The sequence below is a fragment of the Myotis yumanensis genome, unplaced genomic scaffold, assembly GCF_028538775.1.
Source record: "Myotis yumanensis isolate MYYU_CA2020_CCGP unplaced genomic scaffold, mMyoYum1.0.hap1 SCAF_19, whole genome shotgun sequence".
NCBI lineage: Eukaryota > Metazoa > Chordata > Mammalia > Chiroptera > Vespertilionidae > Myotis > Myotis yumanensis.
In genome coordinates this window covers 13,000,461-13,019,180 of record NW_027223770.1, presented here as the reverse complement: position 1 = coordinate 13,019,180, position 18,720 = coordinate 13,000,461, and the positions used below count along the sequence as shown (strand labels likewise).

The 18,720-nt window shown below is 58.4% G+C and overlaps 2 protein-coding genes across 9 annotated transcripts in view; one reads left to right on the top strand and one right to left on the bottom strand.

The window, feature by feature from the left end:
- The window catches only part of MED15 (mediator complex subunit 15), a 62,146-nt gene extending 53,733 nt beyond the window's left edge, over nucleotides 1-8,413 (top strand). For all 5 annotated transcript variants that reach the window (XM_070400080.1, XM_070400081.1, XM_070400079.1 and 2 more), the window contains 9 exons: nucleotides 3,700-3,836; nucleotides 3,934-4,061; nucleotides 4,288-4,422; nucleotides 4,505-4,568; nucleotides 5,254-5,320; nucleotides 5,800-5,960; nucleotides 6,057-6,223; nucleotides 6,633-6,731; nucleotides 7,440-8,413. In XM_070400080.1, coding sequence (XP_070256181.1) covers nucleotides 3,700-3,836; nucleotides 3,934-4,061; nucleotides 4,288-4,422; nucleotides 4,505-4,568; nucleotides 5,254-5,320; nucleotides 5,800-5,960; nucleotides 6,057-6,223; nucleotides 6,633-6,731; nucleotides 7,440-7,576 — 1,095 coding nt within the window. In that variant the 3' untranslated portion in view covers nucleotides 7,577-8,413. The remainder of the gene's footprint in view (nucleotides 1-3,699; nucleotides 3,837-3,933; nucleotides 4,062-4,287; nucleotides 4,423-4,504; nucleotides 4,569-5,253; nucleotides 5,321-5,799; nucleotides 5,961-6,056; nucleotides 6,224-6,632; nucleotides 6,732-7,439) is intronic.
- Nucleotides 8,414-9,089: 676 nt separating this feature from the next.
- Nucleotides 9,090-14,147, bottom strand: CCDC74B (coiled-coil domain containing 74B). 4 transcript variants are annotated; one of them, XM_070400086.1, is made up of 8 exons: nucleotides 13,854-14,147; nucleotides 12,758-12,802; nucleotides 11,601-11,660; nucleotides 10,578-10,737; nucleotides 9,872-10,058; nucleotides 9,714-9,796; nucleotides 9,577-9,633; nucleotides 9,090-9,473 (listed from the first exon to the last, which is right to left on the bottom strand). In XM_070400086.1, exons 1-8 carry the CDS (start codon nucleotides 14,110-14,112, stop codon nucleotides 9,335-9,337), a joined length of 990 nt encoding a protein of 329 aa, XP_070256187.1. In that variant the 5' UTR covers nucleotides 14,113-14,147; the 3' UTR covers nucleotides 9,090-9,334. The 4 variants fall into 4 exon arrangements, with proteins under 4 accessions (XP_070256187.1, XP_070256186.1, XP_070256188.1 ...); XM_070400088.1 differs by having other exon boundaries at nucleotides 9,368-9,444; XM_070400085.1 differs by having other exon boundaries at nucleotides 9,714-10,058.
- Nucleotides 14,148-18,720: the final 4,573 nt, after the last annotated feature.

The following is an 18,720-nucleotide window of genomic DNA, read 5'->3' as shown; positions in this document are numbered from 1 at the left end:
TTTGCTCTAGAGAGTGACTCTGGGGACACATCACGTGCAGGAGACCAGTAACGTGGGGCAGTTCCAGGGATGTCCAGTGGATGTGGGTGGTTCCAAGAAGGCTGGAGTGCATGGTGCTGCCAGCCTCCCCTGAGGTTTCTTTGCAGCACAAGGCTCTCCAGACCCACCTTGCTGCCCTCGGCCCCGCCGCCCTTCCGCCTCTGGTTGCTTGCTCTTTGCCTGCTCTGTGCATCCACCTGGCCTTCCATCCTGCTTCTGCAGGCCCCCTTTCCACTTGTCCTTGCTTCCCCTGGGCAGCAGATGGCGCTGAGGTGCTTGCGCTCCCCTGCTAGACATGTGACCTTGAGTAGGTCACTTCCACCTGAGCTTTCACTTCCTGTGAGTGATGTGCAAGTGATGGGGTGGCAGCGTTCTATGGCTTTGCCAGTAGCTGTGATAGACATGCCCATGTTTGTGGCAGAATGTGCCAGAAGAGAAAGATTCAGAGCTGGAATGCAGTTCTCCCCTGATGAGCCCGGCACAGACTGAGGCGGCACAGCTAGCTGTCTTCTCTCCTCTGTCCTAGAGGCCAATCAGACCCGGCATGAACCTGAGGACCAGGGCTTACTGTCTTGTTAGCTGCCTCACTAGGCCAGTTTTTTCTTGACATGGGCCTTTGGGTGGCTGCTTCCTGTCTCAGGTGTGTTATTGGTGACTCAGGAGTCCTGGGAGCCGTGGGCCTCCCAGCACTGATGCCGGAGAGGCGTTCTGAAGGCCTCTGAGGGCTAATGTTTGCCACCAGCAGGAGTTGGGCATGTTTCCAGAGGAGCTGTCAGATGCAAAGATCAGATGTCGGAGGCCAAGGGATTTCCCTTAGCAGCCTTAAGAGTGTTGACTACAGCCCTGGCCGGTTTGGCTCAGTGGATAGAGCGTCGGCCTGCGGACTCAAGGGTCCCAGGTTTGATTCTGGTCAAGGGCACGTGCCTTGGTTGCAGGCGCATCCTCAGTGGGGAGTGTGCAGGAGGCAGCTGATCGATGTTTCTCTCTCATCGATGTTTCTAACTCTCTATCCCTCTCCCTTCCTCTCTGTAAAAAGTCAATAAAAATATATTAAAAAAAAAAAAAAGAGTGTTGACTACAGGGGCCAGAGGAGCCAGAGCTCAGGGCTGGACATGAGAGAGAGGCTTGGGGGAGAGGCAGCGCCACTGAGCTCATGTGCCCAGCTCAGGCAGGCTGTTCTTCACTGTGTCTTAGACCCTCCGTCTGGTGCCTCGGGGAGCTGTGTATGTCAGTGGCTCCGTGGAACCCAAAAGCAGAGGATGTGAGCAAAATGTACCCTATTTCCCCATGTTCTGAGTGCTTGAGGGTGCCTCTTAAAATACAGGGCAGAGCAAAAGTAGGTTGACAGTTCATAGGGAAAATAATACAATAAATAATAATACAAAAATAAACTTTTGTGTACTCACAATTGTAAGCCTACTTTTGCCCCCCTCTGTACAGTTTCAGACACTTAGGTGGGCAGTGGACTGTGAAGTGGCCTTTCTGTGTCAGGTGCCTCATTCCCCTTCAGAGAAGCACTAGCTTTAGCCAACAGACAAAAGCCAGACATCTCCGAAGGGACAGCTGCTTGAACAGAGGCTGAAGCACTCTGGGGCAGGTGGGGCGCCTGCGGGGCCCAGGTGGTCAGGGAGAAGCCAGGTGAAAGGGTTTGACCTGGGGGCAGGAAGAGGGTGAGGCACGATGCAGCTTCAGGGACTGTAGGGCAGGGAGTGGCAGCAGGTTGGAGTCGGGGAAGGGTTGGGGCTCAGGGGGCAGGTGGGGAGGGGCCTTTACGGGGAGGGTGCCAGGCCTTTGCCTCCCCCTTGGCACCATGTGTGGTTCTCTGAATGGACTTTTGTGAGGCGACCTGTTCACCTTCCTAGTCCTGGGAGTTTGTTGGCACCTGAGTAGCTTCTAGAGCATATGTTCTAGTGCAGGGGTCATGGGGCCCCAGGACTCAGTGCATCCAGGCCCAGTGAGGGCGTCCTACACAGGGGGAGGGGAGGGGGAGGACACCTGGAACCATGTTGCTCCCCTCAGGCTCCCTCACTCCAGCCCCTCCACTTCTGGCTTGAGTTGGTGCCTCTCTGACCCAGCCATGTTGGAAGTGCCGTGATGGGCCTCTGTGCCCCCTGCAGCTCCGTCCCACACACTCGGTGGGGTGGGGAGGAAGCCGGAGAACAGGAGGAGCGGCCATTCGCTCCTGGAGCCTGTTCCAGGCAGTGTGGGAGAAAGGGCAGGGCCCCGTGCCTGCCCCCGCCCGCCTCGTGAATAGGGAAGGTGGCATCCTGTTTTCCTTGTGGGCTCTTTCAGACGTTCCTTCCTGCTCCCTGACAAGAGGACTGGAATGCAGCGACCCACTCCGAGTGGTCCTAACCCAGCACTCCCAATGCCACCGTGGAGGAGTGTGTGGGAGAGGGCAGTCGGTCTGTGGAACTGGATGGTTCTGGAGGCGGGGTGTGGGCTTGGCTATGCAAAGCAGGCTCTGAGGTGGTGCTAGGAGGGCAAGGAGGTTGACTAGGCTGTGGGAGAAGTCACCGCCAACCCTTGGGAGTGCTCAGGGTGGCAGGGCCTTTGGGGTGACCCGATGTGTGGAGGGGCCGGGCCTTATGCCACCATCATTCAGTGCTGGGCGAGGCAGCTCTCTTCGGGGCTTATTCCAGAAGAGGCTAGTTAACCCAGGGCTGGCAGGCAGGCGTCTCCCCATAGCTGTCCTCACCACCTGGAACTGCCATCCTGAGCTTCACAGTGGAAAGTGGCTGCTTCACACATCCTTGTCCCAGAGCCCTAGGGCAGTGGTCGGCAAACTCATTAGTCAAAGAGCCAAATATCAACAGTACAACGATTGAAATTTCCTTTGAGAGCCAAATTTTTTAAACTTAAACTATATAGGTAGGTACATTGTTATTAACTTAATTAGGGTACTCCTAAGGCTTAGGAAGAGCCACACTCAAGGGGCCAAAGAGCCACATGTGGCTCGAGAGCCACGGTTTGCCGACCACTGCCCTTGGGTGTGTGGTTTCATCCTGAGGAGTTCATAGGGGAATAGGCACTTCCCTAGTGAAGACAGCGTGTAGTTGACTGTTGTGTCTCCTCAGTGAGGACTGCAGGGAGTAGGGTGAGCCCTGGCTCTGCAAACAAGGCAGCAGCTTCTGAGAATGATGCTGAGCCACTCACGTGACAGTGGGACCTGCGGGTCCAGACCCAGAGCCCCAGGTGAGGCATGCTGGTGAGGGCTGACCTGGGCCACTTTGCTCCCATTAAGTGAAGGATGGTCTCGCCCATCACAGAGCGGGGTTTACAGAGGAGAGCTCCTCCAAGGCCACAGCCTTCCCTGGCCTCCCACTCCACAGTCACCTCGGAAAGGCAGGCACATGGGGATGCTTGTCTCAGCGCAGAACGTCCAGTTCTTCATGGGTCTCCCGCCATGGAGCAAGGGCTACCCCGCCAGGTCTTGGTCACCGTGTGTATGGGTACCTGAGAGGTGGGGCACGTGTCTGTATTAGTATTTGAGAAGCAGGGCATCAAAGAAAGACAAGGGTATGCAGTGAGGCTGTGAGAGAGAGATGGGGCTGTGCGTGCAGCCACGTGGGGTCTCCAAGCCTGAGCGGGTGGGAACAAGGGGACAGGGGGAGTGAGAGTGTGTGGCAGGCGAGCAGGCTGAGCCCCCTCCACTTCCAGGTCAGCCAGAACAGCCTCACCATGCTGTCCTCGCCGTCGCCGGGCCAGCAGGTGCAGACCCCGCAGTCGATGCCTCCTCCCCCACAGCCGTCCCCGCAGCCCGGCCAGCCCAGCTCACAGCCCAACTCCAACGTCAGGTAGGCCTGGCCGGGGTGCCCCTCCCTGCCTGGCTCACAGGGAGGGCCCTGCTGGTGCCCACAGCTCACAGACACGCTCCTTTTCCCTTTGCTGCAGCTCCGGCCCTGCCCCATCCCCCAGTAGCTTCCTGCCGAGCCCCTCACCACAGCCCTCCCAGAGTCCAGTGACAGCTCGCACCCCGCAGAACTTCAGTGTCCCCTCCCCGGGACCTTTAAACACCCCCGGTAAGTCGGGTTGGGGATGGGCGTAACCTGCGACCCAGGGCCAATCATGTCACCTACATTCACCCTGGGAGTTGAGATGCTGAGGGCAACGCCCTCACCCTCATGAGGCCTCGCTTGTAAGGGGTGAGCAAACCCGAGCCCCTTGGAGCCCGAGCACCCCACCTTGAGGGTTTGCAGAGAGTCGGGCCTTGTGGACTGGCTGGGCTCACCAGCCTCTGTCCTGCAGTAAACCCCAGCTCAGTCATGAGCCCAGCGGGCTCCAGCCAGGCCGAGGAGCAGCAGTACCTGGACAAACTGAAGCAACTGTCCAAGTACATCGAGCCCCTACGCCGCATGATCAACAAGATCGACAAGAATGAAGGTGAGGGTGGGGCCTGCATGGGGGTTGGGGTGGGAGCGGCAGACTCCTAGGCTGTGTCTTAGTATCCCCTCTTCTGTTCCAGACAGAAAAAAGGACCTGAGTAAGATGAAGAGCCTTCTGGACATCCTGACTGACCCCTCCAAGAGGTGAGCATGTCCTCGGGCCCCCAGAGAGGGCAGTGCTACAACCACAGCTCATGGGCGCCCCAGGCTGCTGCTTGGCCAGGCTAGGACAATGCAGAGTATAGAGAAGGGCCTGGGGCTCCACTTAGATGTGTCTGCTGAGGCTCTAAGCCCCAACCCCCACCTTTGCCAGCTGTGGGCCAGCCCAGCTCACAGCCCAACTCCAGCATCAGTTTCTGGGGCCCTCATAAGACAGAGCCTTAAGAAGCACTCGGGAGGCGGTGGAGTGCCAGGTTCTCGACACAGCGCCAGAGCTGGGCCAGCGCCACAGAATTGCGTGTGGACTGGCCTTCAGGTTACTTCCCTTGGCTCAGACTGTGTCTCCTTCCTGGTTTGCTTGTCTGGACAGAGTGCTAGACACTGCGGGGCTGGCCTATTGGCGTTTGATGGCCCACAGGCCTTCTTGGCTTGACCCCTCTTTGGGCCTCTGGCCTACCTATGCCTTGTTCTGCTGATCAGGACTGAGCCGCTCCTGGGGTGGGACCACCAGGCCTTAGGCTCTGGATTCCTGTGGATGGTTCCAGTAGCCAAGGCTCCCGGCCTTGACTGTCCAGGGGAGGTCAGATGGGTGTGGTTGGATTAGCACACGAGAGCTGCCAGTTCTCCCTCCTCTAGCACAAAGGGTCAGCCACGTACCCTCTCCCCACAGGTGCCCTCTGAAAACTCTGCAGAAGTGTGAGATCGCCCTGGAGAAACTCAAGAATGACATGGCGGTGGTGAGTGGCGTGCTGTGGTCTGGTGAGGTTCTGAAGGCAGCAGGGAATGTCAGGGCTCACCCGACAGTGACTCGGAACCACAGGCTAAGAGCTGCCCTCCCTGTCCAGAGTGGGCAGAGGGGGCTCACCACTCAGCCTAGGCACCCTGCTTGGAGTTTTCTTCCAGGTAGGTCTACTGTGGGGGCTGGGGAGGTGGGAGAAATTGCCCTCCAGCTGTCGCCTGTGGGTGCTTCCTCCAACATCCAAGCTGTGGGTTTTCCTTTAAGCTGCCTCCACTCCTGCCTCCACTTGCCAAGCAGTAGGCCAGGCCCTGGTGGGAGGGGATCTGGGAGACTGTGTCCAGGATTGGCCATCTTTGTGTGCAGGGGTAGGAGGGGGTGGGGAGCCTCGGGAAGTGTGGCTGTAAGTAAGGACGAGGGTCTTGGGCTCAGGAGAGCCTTCCCAAGAGGAGGCTGCTGACCCCACCCATCCTGTCCCAGCCCACGCCCCCACCACCCCCGGTACCACCAACCAAGCAGCAGTACTTGTGCCAGCCGCTCCTGGATGCCGTCCTGGCCAACATCCGCTCGCCCGTCTTCAACCATTCCCTGTACCGCACATTCGTGCCAGCCATGACGGCCATCCATGGCCCACCCATCACGTATGTACAGCCCAGGGCTTAGCCTTGAGGTGGGCACAGGTGTGGGACTACAGGCCACAGCCTAGCCAGTGTGGTCACCACGATCGCCTCCTCCAGGGCACCGGTGGTGTGCACCCGGAAGCGGAAGCTTGAAGAGGATGAGCGGCAGAGCATCCCCAACGTGCTCCAGGGGGAGGTGGCCAGATTAGACCCCAAGTTCCTGGTGAACTTGGACCCTTCTCACTGCAGTAACAACGGCACCGTCCACCTGATATGCAAGCTGGGTGAGTACGGGGGAGGGCAGGGCAGGGCGGGCGAGGAGTAAGCCCAGCCCCAGGGCTCCACCATTTCTCCGAGCCATGGGGGTGCTAAGAACACAGCTTCCAGGCTTCGCCTCAGAACTGGCCCAACCCGGACTGTCCACTGTGCTCAGCCTCCTACAGACACCCAGGCTCACACCACAGCCCCAGGCCCAAAGGAGCTGCCGGCGTTGTCCTCCTTGATCCTTACACCCTGGCCCCAGGACATCTTCCGAGGCTGGACCATGAGCCCAGCACTGTCCCCTCTCCTGTCCAGGGGGGGCTCTGCTTGCCTGAGGCCCTAGAGCCAGTGTCCTCCGGGCTTTGCAGCCTCACCAGAGCAGGGCCGTGAGGCAGGGTGGGCGGGTCATGGGCACGGCCTCTTGTGTTGCAGATGACAAGGACCTCCCGAGCGTGCCACCCCTGGAGCTCAGTGTGCCCGCCGACTACCCCGCCCAGAGCCCGCTGTGGATTGACCGGCAGTGGCAATACGGTGGGTGAGCTGAGAGGACAGCTGTGAGGAGTCCCTGCCTGGGACCCAGGGCAGGCAGGGTCAGCTCTGAGCAACCAGGGTTTCCTCCATGTGCCGCCCAAGCTGAGGCCCTCCCTTTCCTCCTCTGGTTCCCCTTTGTGGACAAGAGCAGGTTGCCCCGCAGCCACTGGAGAAGGAAGGGTCTCTGCCCCCATTGTGTCCCTTTGTCCTGCAACTTCAGGGCCTCGGTGTACAATAGATGAGGAGTGAGCAGACCCAGGCCCCGTTGTTTAGTGGCCCTTGAGGGCCTCTGCAGGCTCACAGACACGCCCCCGGGCCTGCGCTCCCCCTGGCCTGGGGGGCAGACAGGAGCTTGGGCTCAGGGGAACCATCTGGGTGACATGGCGCTCAGAGGCCCAGAGGGCTTCGTTGATGAGTCCCCATGAGGCTCAGACCTGGCACACAGAGGACCAGGACTAGAGCCCTGAGGCCATCCCTGAGGGAAAGCCTGGGTTCTAAGTCCACTCATGTTGCAGTTGTCCAGTGACACTGGGCCTGGGAGACCTGACAGCCACCAGCGGTGCATGGGCGATGGCCTCCCAGGTAGCCGTGGCTGGAAGTGCCCCAGACGCCAGCTCTGCCTTTGAGGGCAGGTTCCCACACAAGAGTGGCATGGGCCGGTTGTCCTGGAGGAGGGCACAGTGCTCAGGACCCACTGCTCTGTTGCAGACGCCAACCCCTTCCTGCAGTCGGTGCACCGATGCATGACCTCGAGGCTGCTGCAGCTCCCCGACAAGCACTCAGTTACAGCCCTGCTCAACACCTGGGCGGAGAGCATCCACCAGGCCTGCCTCTCGGCTGCCTAGCCACCACCACTGCTGCGTCTCGGGCTGCCAGCCCACCAGGGACCACGGGTCAGCTGGCAGCCTTGTTGGGGCCACAGAGGACACACACCTTGTGTCGGACCCTTCTAGGTGTTGGCTCCCTAGAGAGCCTGGGCTTAGGTTAGCTTTCCTGCTCTTATCTTCTGCCTTGGGGACCTACCAAGCGTTCCCCACACTTGAACCGGACGGGACAGGTACCAGACGGGACGGGCTCTGGAGTCCTCTGTGGTAGGAGTGGCAGACACGCCCCAGGCCTGCGCTCCTCAAGCTGCTGTCCCTTTGGCACCTGCAGGGCCCCTGTCCTCCCTGACTCCCAGGGAGAAGTCAGGGCCTTGCTACAGCCCTGGTGTGTGTGCCAGAAAACACTCCCCCCGTTTCTGTAGGAAACCCTGAAGACACACAGAATTCTCTGCTCAGTGTTGGGTTCACATGGGGCCTGCCGTAGGGAGGCTCCCGCGTCCAGGGGCACCAGTGTGTCTCAAAGGAAGTCTGGCCTGTGGATAGTTGCAAGTCACAACTACCAGCTGGACCTCCCACCTCACGGCATGTTCCCTTCAAGTCCTGGGGCCTGCTCAGCACTGGGGGTCCTGGGGAACAGAGCATTCTGGGGGAAGCCTGTCCCTGGCACCATGTGCACTAGCTGGGCTCACTTTTGGGTCAGGGTGCCATCCTCTGGACCTGGTATCCTCAGAGCCACTCTGGAGCGGGAGGGCTCCCTGGTGAAGCATCAGCCAGCCCTCTGGTTCAGAGGTTCCCCCTTTTGTATGTGCACTACTCTACCTTCTGTGGTTCTTACAATAAATTTATTATTCCTGTGTTTGTCATGAATTTGTCACTATGCCCCACCCCACCCCTGTGAGTCCAGAGCCTACTATTCAGTGAGGGGTGTTGTCAGGGCTGAGCCAGGTCCCCCACCTTGGAGATGGCCATGGATACCCAGACCTCAGTTCACCCTCATCTGACTGTCAATGCCTCGTCCTGGTTCACCTCCAGGTTTCTGGCAAAGTCCCTGTTCCCTGAAGCTGGAGGAGGCAGAGATTAGCCCTGAGAAACACCCACGAGATGTAAGAGGAAGCTGCTGTTCTGGCGATTGAGGGGTAGATGTGAGGCCCTCGGGGTGGGGACATCACGGGGTAGGCCCAGCACCCTGCAGAGGACCATTCTCCTGGGGCCTTGACTGTGGCCCTTCACAGAGGACGCTGGGCTCAGCAGTGTGGCTCATCGCCGATGTCAGTGTGGGCACAGATGTTGCCAAGGTAGGTGGACATCGTCTTGCCCTGAGGAGTGTCTGGTCAAGCAGACCCAAGTGCCTGTGCCCAGAAGGCAGCTCCGGCAGGAAAGGCCCTGAATCCAGTAAGGGGTGCACACGAAGCTTGTTTCTAGGGCGGCCGCCAGCGCCCTCTCCCCCGCTCCCCATTATAGGGCACAGAGCTGGGGGCCTCCCAGGGCAGCAGCGCCTGACAGCCAGCGAGGGACTAGACTCAGGACTGGGAGAAACAAGCTTTATTCTTCAACAGGTGAAGTAATACTTTTAACACGCTCTTGTGTAAATGCAGAATAGCAAAATACTGAGCAAGAAAATAAACGTTTTTCAGTTCTCAGACCAAGGACTTTATCTGCTGTGAGTTTGGTTTATGTGGAAATTTTTTTTTTTTGGAATGCTGCCTAGAGAGGGTGAGTGTCCCCAGCTGTGACCTGGGCCTGGCCGGGACCGCGGTGCAGGCTGCTCAGGGCAGGCGCTCAGAGCACGGAGCGGTGCAGCCGCCGGCTCTGCACCACCTGCAGCCGTTTCTGCCGCTCTGCAAAGTTATTCTTCAGGGTCTGCTTCAGTGCGGGCAGGATGGCGCGCTCTGACACGGGAATCGGGCTCAGGATCAGGCTGGCGGGGGCAGAGGGTGGGCAGCAGAGCCAGGACCTCCTCTCTGCGGTGCCCCGCCCCCTTCTCCTTGCAGGTGCCACCCATCCTGTGCCCCTGGACTCACCATTTCCTAGAGACACCCTTGGTGGGGACCTTGGAGAGCTGCATAGCTTCCTGGTCACTGGGGAAGGAAGAAGACGCAGTGAGCCCTGCACCACCAGCCCCTTCTGTGTTGGGGCAAGAGCCACACTGCGCACTCACTTAGGAGAGCTCGGGGCCGCCTCCTCGGAGGCAGCCTGGGATGACTTCTGGGTCCTTTCCAGGAGAGACTTGAGATGCTGCAGCTGGAAGACAGGGAGAAGGCATAGCGGCCAAGGCTGCAGAGCCGCCAGGGCTGCGCCCCACCACCCGAGCCTCACCTCTTGGGCCTGCAGGAGGTTGGCATTCCACAGCTGGCGGATGACCACTTCACACTGCTGGAGTGAGGTGGGTTTGCGCAAGTGGGGGGGCAGGTTCATCAGGCGGGGCACCCCCATCACCTGCTTGCTCTTGTGCTGGCTGCCTGCCACCCAGGTGGCGTCTGGATTAAAGGTCTCCACTTCATCTCTGAAACAGTCAGTGCAGCAGCCAGAGGTGGCCTGGCTGCCTTCTGCTGACCAGGGCGCCTGCACCGGGGTCTCTGGGGCCAGTGATCTGGGCCCATCTCTTCCTCCCCAGTGACCAGGTGCACATGCGTGGTTCACGCTGTCCTGACCCCAAACTTGGTAGAACTGGTCAAGAGGGAATCTAAGGACTGTGCAGAGGGAAGCAGGAGCCTGTCCTGCTGGCTGTACTACCTGGGGGACAATGGGGTCCCTTTTCTGGTGCAAAGTACAGACTCCCTGCTGCTTTCCAGGGAAGTTCCAAAACCTGGGGTGTCCTGCTGACTGTGCCTTCCAATGGCCAAGTGAGTTTGGAGGTCAAATTTGAGTAAATGGTTTAGGGGCTGCTGCTGGCCCCTCTGGTGGGCTCAGGTCAGCACAGGGGCCCTGTAGGACCCCCAGCTTAGTTCATGCTGGAGGCCAGCCCATTTGGAAGGCAAAGCAATGGGCTGGTTCCAGGGTGTGAACCTTCTAAATGCCTTACCTGGAAGGCCTCTGTGCCACAGAGGCTTTGTCCAACTTGCTGCTGTGAAGCAGGGCAGCAGCCGAAGTCTTCTCTTCCAGGTCCGTCTTCTGGGAAGCATCCGTTTTTGAGTCTGTCTTCTTGGAGCTGGGCTGAGGCCTGGCCTTGTTTTGAGAGCTGGCTACAGGTCAGACCCAGACAGGGCCAATTACTGCAGACATCAAGCATTTGTGCCCAAGTCCTCCAGGACCAGCTGTGTGTGCCCAAGGAGCCCCCGCCCCCTGCCTCAGTTTCCTCCTGGTAAAGGGGAGATGGTAGCAGAGCTTCCTGCTGGAAAACAGGAATGAGGGTCTGAGCATGAAGCCTGTGGGCGGAGCCTCCTGAACGCTCTGACTCCTGAAACAGGGCCAGTCTCTTCCCAGGCTTCCGAAAACGCTGGGGATGGGGTGGCCCTGACTAAAGCAGAACCCCACTTGGGACAAAATGAAACTGAATGAGAGGTCCTGATCCAGCCCCCAGGTTTACGTTCCCAGAACAAGATCCATGGCCTGCCTGGGTCCAACTTAGAGCCGGGGCGGATCCCGATCAGCATGCCTGCCTCTCAGGAGGCAGCGTAGGGAGAAGAGGCTCTCGGTGCTGCAAAGGGCGCTGGGGCCATCGGACCTGCGTCCTGCCTGCTTAGCAGGGACACTACCAGCCGGGCAGCCAGCTCCCCACCCTGTTTCTGGAAGACACTCAGAGAGGCCGTCAGCGTCTGCCCACCACTGGCTCCAGGTGGGCCTGCTGTGGGGCCTTGTGGGCCTCGCTGCCATCACTGTTTCTGCAGCCTCCCTCCCTCCGGCTGACCCACAGCCCAGTCCCATCCAGCTCAGCCCCCTTCTGGTGGTTTCAGCGCACCACACCCTCCTTGGCTCCCTTTTGTTGCCCCTTAACCCTCAGGTTCTTGGGGCCTGGCAAAGGCACCATCTCCCCACCCCCCGGGCTGCCTAACAGTGGGGCACTTGCCCTCCCCCCCAAGCACACTGAGGGTGCTGGCAGGCTCACCTGACATCACTGAGTTTGGAATGGGCTTGACGGCCTGAAAGTTGGAATTGGTGATGCTACCTGTGGACGAACATGCAGGGTTCAACCCAGGATGGCAGCAAGGAAGCTTATGTTCCACTTTCCCCAGCAGCTTCTGCACAGCAAGAGGCCGGGCCCTCCTGCACCCGCCTCCTGGCCTTGCAGGCCCTGGGCCCGGGCATTCATGCAGAGCCCTCCCCGATGTTCTGGTGAGGCAGCCCCTGATCTAGCCAGTGCCTGAGGGAGCCAAGGCCACAAAGGGGGAGGGCTTGGGGCCGTAGAAGTAGGCAGGTCCTGAAGGCATACAACCTCTCCTGATGTCCCTTTGGGGACCCCCGCCCCCCCAACACACACACACACTGCAGAACTGGGGCCGCTAAATGGGCGTCACTGTGTGTCTAGGACAGCTTACTGGAGCTGCTCTGCGCACTAAAGTCAGGCCCCCATATCCCATTCTCTGTGTCCCCCAAGAAGAAAGAGCCTTGGGCACCCCCGCCCCCCAGACTGGAGCACTCCAGGCTGGCACCACTCACCGCTCAGTGTCAGGCCTGGCCCCAAATGTTAGTGGGGAGAACAAGCCCAAAGCAGTCTGGGCTGGGCTGGGCTGGGCTGGGGGACAGGTAGAGTCAATGTGCCTCAGATGAGGGAGGACTTTGGACAAGTGGCTACAGGTCTCTGTGTCCTGCACTTTCTTCTCCCAGACCCCACAGTTGCTTCTGAGATGGTAGGGAGGATCCCTGCCATCCCAGGGAGTGAGAGGCCAGAGCCACAGGGCTGGGCTGGGCTCCCCAGCATTTCAGAGGAACACAGGAGTAGGCCAGAGCAGCAGCCAAGTAAAAGAGCTCACCAAGGCAGTGAGGCTGGGGAAGGCAGGGGCAGGCTTGGCACCCCCACCAGCAGCTGTTCTGCCCACTGACCCTACTGTTCAGATTTCAGGCCTTGGGCTCCCTGAGAGCAGCACCTTCTGTGCTTGTCACCCAGACCATGGCTGGGTACAGCGGTGTCTGTCCGGATCCTCCAGGACCCCTCACCACTAGGACAGTGCGTGGGCCAGAGCAGCTGGGTGGGCACAGGCAGTTTAGAGGGGCTGCTCTTGACAGTGGTCACTTCCCATCGGGCACTGAGGGCCTCAGTCTTACCTTTCTTAATTGACTTCTGGTTCATTATTAGCTTGTAATGGAGCTCTGGAAGCAAGCACATGTTCTCGTCATTTTCAAAGCCACAGCCATTTGAGAGAAGCTTGGCTTGCCCTGTCCTGCCCACCCTCTCTCCGCTGAGTCCCCAAGAGGCCTCAGGGACCCTGCCCCATGGGCCAAGACTTTGCCTTGGGCTCCTTAGGGCTGGGAATGCCTCTGGCTGTTCCCTGAGCCAAAGCCCTGCAGAGAGTCTCACCCAAAATCCCACCCTTCATCCATGACGTCTACAGGGCACCCTCTGCCAGGTGGGGGGCTTGGTTCCAAGGGTAGAGGGATGAGTCGGGATGACCCAGCTTTCCAGGAGCCCCTGGCCATGGATGAGCAGATGTAGTCAGTGCTACAACCAAGTGCCCAAGGCACGGCTGGTATCAGGGAGGAACTGGGGCGAGACTCAAGAAGACATGGAGAGCTAAAGTGTGAGGAAGGCCAGAGAGAGGGGCAGGGTCCCATGGTGGAGGCCTCAAGTTCTGCTTCAGGGGGATGAGGAGCCTCGAGGGGTGTAAAATTAGGAAGTGGGTCTGCCCTGAGGAGACACAAGGGCACAGGGTCCCAGATGTCTGGGGAGAGGCTGGATGGAGCCCAGGGATCCTACTGGGCCAGCATGTCTGCCCTTGATCTGGGTGTGCTTCGTGTGTGAAAGTTCACTGAGCTACTTTTGAGGGTATGTTTTACTTTTTAAAAGTTTTAAAAATGAGGTGGGCCTGGCCCTGCCTGCAGAAAAGAAGGCTGACAGGGTGACTGTGGGAAATGATGCAGCCACACCCGCCCTGCCAGATGGGCAGTTGACCAGGAGGCCACCTTCTATGAAGACAGACCCATGACTGGAGGGGGGTTGCGGGGGGGACTGGTCTGGGGTAGGGAGCCTGAGCCCCGCGGTAGGACCCGGGTGGACTTGCTGCCCTGAGTCCTCCCTAAACCTGCGTGTTCTAGAGTCCATGTACTGCTTCGGTGCTGGGGATAAGTACCAGGGAGGCGGGTCTTCTTGTCTCTCCGGTCCCACCGCGGGGGGCGCGGTGTCCCGGCCGCCACCTGCACTCACCCTTGTTCTCCCGCTTCAGGTGATCAATCTCCTCGTGGAGTTTGACTAGCGTCTCCGAGTGCTGCTGCTGCAGGAACTGCAGGCTCTTCTCCAGGTCCAGTACCCGCTTCTGCGCCTCGCCGACCCCGAGCTGCGCCGCCTGATGCCCCAGGTGGTGGAGGGCCGCGGATGGGCGATGGCGCGGGCGCTGTGCGCTCCGGGAGCTCGGGGTCTCCGAGCTGGGGGGCGGCTGCCCGGCCGCCGCCCCTGTTGTGTTCATGTCGCCGCAGCTGCTGCCGCTGCTCCTCCCCTCGGTGGCCGGGCAGCCCCGGCCTAGTGCCGCGTCGCCATGGAAACGGGCGCGACCTAAGGGGCGTGGCGTTAATGGGCGGGCGCGGGGAGTGCGGGTGGAGGCGGGGCCTGAGCGAGGGGGTTCTCTTCCTGCCTGGGTGAGTGGAACGTAACTTCAAAGGAATCCGCCCGAGCCGGATTACGCAGTGGGTAGCGCCTGGGCCTGCGTACTGAAGGGTCCCGGGTTCGAATGTACCTCTGTTGCAGGCTAAATCCCCAGCCCTGGTTCTGATCGGGGTGCCTAGGGGATGTTTCTCTCTCTGTTTCCCCCCTCCCTTCCACTCTTATCCTGGGGTGAGGATTAACAAAAGAAAGGAATCCTCCGGCCTGGCCAGTGTGGCTCAGTGGTTGAGCATCGACCAGGAGGTCACGGTTCGATTCCTGGTCTGGACTGGATCCCTAGTAGGGGCCCTGCAGGAGGCAGCCAATCCCGTGTGGCTCAGGAAGGCCCCCCACCCCCGCCAAGATCTTAATAGAATGCTGGTCAGCAGTTTTCCACGTGTGTCCTGTCAGGGTTGTGGCCTGCACTGATTGGTTGGCGGGCACCAGGGCAGGGGGTCATTATTCAATGCAGCTGGTCCTGCCATCAGCCTTGGATGGTTTTGTTGCTTCTCTGGAACTGAAACAATGGAACAATCCGAGTCACAGTAAGAATCTGGGTCCTGGGTCGTGGCATCATTACGTTGAAGGCAGCGGGAATGGTACTAGGTGTTTAACCGGTGGAGCCAGACCAAACCTGGGTTCAACAACCTCGGTACTTGGGTTCTGGCTAGGAAAGAATTTAGAGCCAAGAACCCAACTGTAAGAGTAAATTGGGTAAATCACAGAGGTAGAAAAAGTAATTCCTAGAAGAAGTGGGTTTAGGAAACAAATTATAGAGGTAAAGGAAGGGCCCTTGGAGCTTGGGAGTGAGGAAGCTAATGGTAAAGTGCCTGGGGCTGGGGGTGGGGGTGGAAGAGAGAGGGAATGGAAAGGGGAAGGTGCAGGCGTGGTCCCGGGACGGGACGGAGAGTGTGGCAAACTTTAACTTGGGGTCACTGTGCTGGGTCAGGTCCCCATGCTCCCCACTGGAAGCCGCTGGCACCCACCCCAGCCACCCATTCTGCTCCTGGCTTCTCAGGCACAAGCCACGGGGTGCTGCAGGCTATCCTTTCATACTGCCTGCTCCCCCCAGATACCACCTCCCAGCCCCTGACCACTGGAAGCCAGTCCCCTCCTTGACCTTACTATTCTTAGTTCTTTATGACTTCTGGGCCCTGCACCATGAGGTCTTAGAGCAATGGGTGGTCCTGCCTACTATATCCCCAGTACAACTGAGGGTGCACATAGTAGGTGGCTATTTCACAGTTGATGGATGTGGGGGCGAAATAGAGCATTTCATTTTTGCTTTTTAAAAAAAAAATATTTTTATTGATTTCAGAGAGGAAGGAAGAGAGATAATAAACATCAATGATGAAAGAGAATTGATTGGTTGCCTCCTGCACGCACCACGGTAGGGATCAAGCCTGCAACGCAGGCACGTGCCCTGACTGGGAATTGAAACGTGACCTGTATGTTCATAGGTCGACGCTCAACCACTGAGCCACGCCAGCTGGGCTCGTTTGTGCTTTTGAGGGTGTTGGAGAGTGTTTTCAGGTGAAGAAAACAGCGCGAGAGAGCAATGTGGACAGGAGGGTTGTGCATGGAGATGGTCAAGGAGAGGATACCCCGTCCTTGTGGGCAGGGATGGACTTCCGTCAGGGGGAGCAGAGAAGGGGGTGTAGTGGGGAAATGGTGCCATTGACACCTGACCCCAGGCCACCATCTCCTGGGGTGTTTGTATCTCTTCTCTTGACTTAATGAGTCTGGTAATAAAACCAGTAATCTGTCAATGCTGCACTTGGGACATTTAACCCTCAAGCCAGCCTGATGAGATGCTCATGTGGGGCTGCTAAGTGCACAGTTCCCAGCTGCACGTGACCCTCAGCTTCCAGAAGGCAGAGGAAGTACAGCACATGTTCCAGGATCACCAGGTTTGTGTGTGTGTGTGTGTGTGTGTGTGTGTGTGTGTGTGTGTTTTGTATTAAAGGGGACTCTGACCTGCTGAACAGAAAGGACAATTCTCTTAGCTTAGGCCAGGTGTGGGGAACATCTGGCCCATGGGCCATATAAGGCTCTCAAAATCATTTGGTCTGGCCCTGCCAAGGCATTAGGGGTGAGTTACTTAAATGTATGACCAAATATAGCAGGCTAATTTTTTATTTTATTTTTTTACGTCTTTATTGTTGAGAGTATTACAGATGTCCCCCTTTTTTCCTTCCCTTTGCCCCCCTCCACCCGGTTCCTGCCCCAGGCCTTCACCACCCTATTGACTGTGTCCATAGGTAAGATCTTTGGTTAATCTCTTCTCACCTCCTTCTCCCCACTTCCCTCTGAGATTCGTCAGTCTGTTCCATGCTTCCATGCCTCTGATTCTATTTTATTCACCAGTTTATTTTGCTCATTAGATTTCTTGTTCATTTACTTTGATTTTTAGATTTGATTATTGATAGATAAGTACTTGTTGCCATTTTATTGTTCATATTTATTTCCTCCTCTCCCTCCTCCCTCCTCCCCCTCCTCCTCTTCCTACTCCTCCTCTCTTCAGCATTTCACATAATACTAGTTTGGGGGTGATGAACTCCTTTAGCTTTTTGTCTCAGCCTCCTGTCACCTGAGCTGGGCACTCTAGGGCAGTGGTCACCAACCAGTGGTCCACGGTTGGTGGACCGTGAGGTCTGAAAGGTTGGCAACAGCTGCTCTAGGGTGCCTCTGTGTGGGCTGTGTGCACAGTCTTGTAGTTGAGCCTTGACTGCTGTTGGTGTCTCTGGGAGGAGTTGACCTCCAGGCCAATCGGCTGTGAGGACCAGCTGCAAAGACAGTGGGAGAGCTGCTGTGCAGGAGGCGAGGCCCAGCTGTGAAGCAAGGCAGGCTTGGCTCGTGCTAGTGCTGGTTGTGGGCCTTTGATTCATGGGTTTGGGGCACACTGTCACCAGCTGCAGCCTGTTTGAGAGATTTTTGGCAAAGTCTGAAGTCTGAGCCAGGACAGGACATTCATATGGAAAAGCTGCTGCAAACAGCTTGGATGGGGCTGCAGATTGGATGGGGCAGGATTCCGGGAATCCCCAGGGCGGAGCAAACAGTGTGCTCCAGGCTGGTTGAGACTCAGATATGGCTGCCAGTCAGCCCTGCGACAGGGGAGGTCCCAGCACAGGAACAATGACCCCTGTGAGCACCCCATCTGGGTGAGAGCCCCCCCTGAGTTCCTGCCCTGGTGCCAGACAGTCCAGTTCCTCCCTGTATGTGCCTGGGGAGGGCAGGGAGCAGAGGTCAGCAGGAAGGAGGGAGGGGCAGGCAGGACGGACATGGAATGGCTCCTTTGGTCTCAGGCTCGGAACTTGCTGATAAGCACAGGGTTTGCTTCCTTAGGGTCAGGGCCTTTGGCAGCGGTGAGATTTGCATGGGGTTTCTGGGTTCTTTGTGTTATTCTTTCAAGTTCTCTGAGTTTGACATTCTTACCCAGAACTCCTCACAGGAGCTTTCTGTCCGTCGTGGCAGGCACAGGGGCTGCCCAGTTAGCCGGGCCCTTCGGGTCCAGAAAGCTGGGTCCAGATGGCGATTCCTGGCCCAGCTGTGGTGTGTACGTGGGACTGTATGACAGATGGCGTCTAAGCACAACCTTCCAGGCTTGGGAGAAGGTCACCAAGGTTAACCCTAATTCCCTTGGAAGCAGGAACCCAGTCGGAATCCCTCCCGCCCTGGGTGACTGAGAATGTGTGTCATCCCAGGGATCGGTGACTTTCAGGGATGTGGCCGTAGACTTCACCCAGGAGGAGTGGGGGCAGCTGGACTCTCCTCAGAGGGCCCTGTACCGGGACGTGATGCTGGAGAACTACCAGAACCTTCTCGCCCTGGGTAAGAGGCTCCCGAGGCTCGGAGCCTGTGGTCTGGGCACACACCTCAGGTACTACTGAGTCCCCTTCCGCACCAGCCTGGCGTGGGGGGTGGGCTCTGTGGCCGACTGGCACCCATGCCTGGAGGTGTGGCTGGACACAGGCGAGCCAGAACGAGAGGGAGAGGGAGAGGGAGGATAGGGTCCTGGAAGCCCAACCTGCCCTGGACTTTCCAAGGGAGACAGGGGTGGTGGTGGGGAATACCCATGGGTTCCTCAGAATGCATGCCTCAATTTGGGTTCCCATTCTGCGACCCCCATCCTCGGGGACGGCCACACCTCTCAGTGCCAGCTCGTGCTGTTCGGGGGCTCTCCTGCCCCAATGCTGGACAATCTAGTTACTCCCCATATGTGTTGGGGTCCTCCAGTGCTGGATCTCAGAAGCGGGACAGTGCGCGGGCTCTTTAAGAGGAACAGGGGGATTCCAGCAGCCTGTGTCACTGGGCCAGAATTCCTGCTGGTTTTTATGGCCTGAAGTTACCAGGACTTCTCTACCAGCTCTGGAACCCCGGGCTGGGGGGCTGGGATCCCTGCTTCTCATGGGCGGCCTCTGCGGAGACGATCTCC

Excerpts from the sequence above, each read along its gene's own strand:
- CCDC74B (XM_070400085.1), bottom strand. The coding sequence starts at position 14,112 with ATGAACACAACAGGGGCGGCGGCCGGGCAGCCGCCCCCCAGCTCGGAG. Across the intron at positions 10,059-10,577 it reads GTGGCACAGAGGCCTTCCAG|AGATGAAGTGGAGACCTTTA; the intron begins GTAAGGCATTTA and ends TGACTGTTTCAG. Across the intron at positions 9,634-9,713 it reads GCGGCCCCGAGCTCTCCTAA|TGACCAGGAAGCTATGCAGC; the intron begins GTGAGTGCGCAG and ends TTCCTTCCCCAG.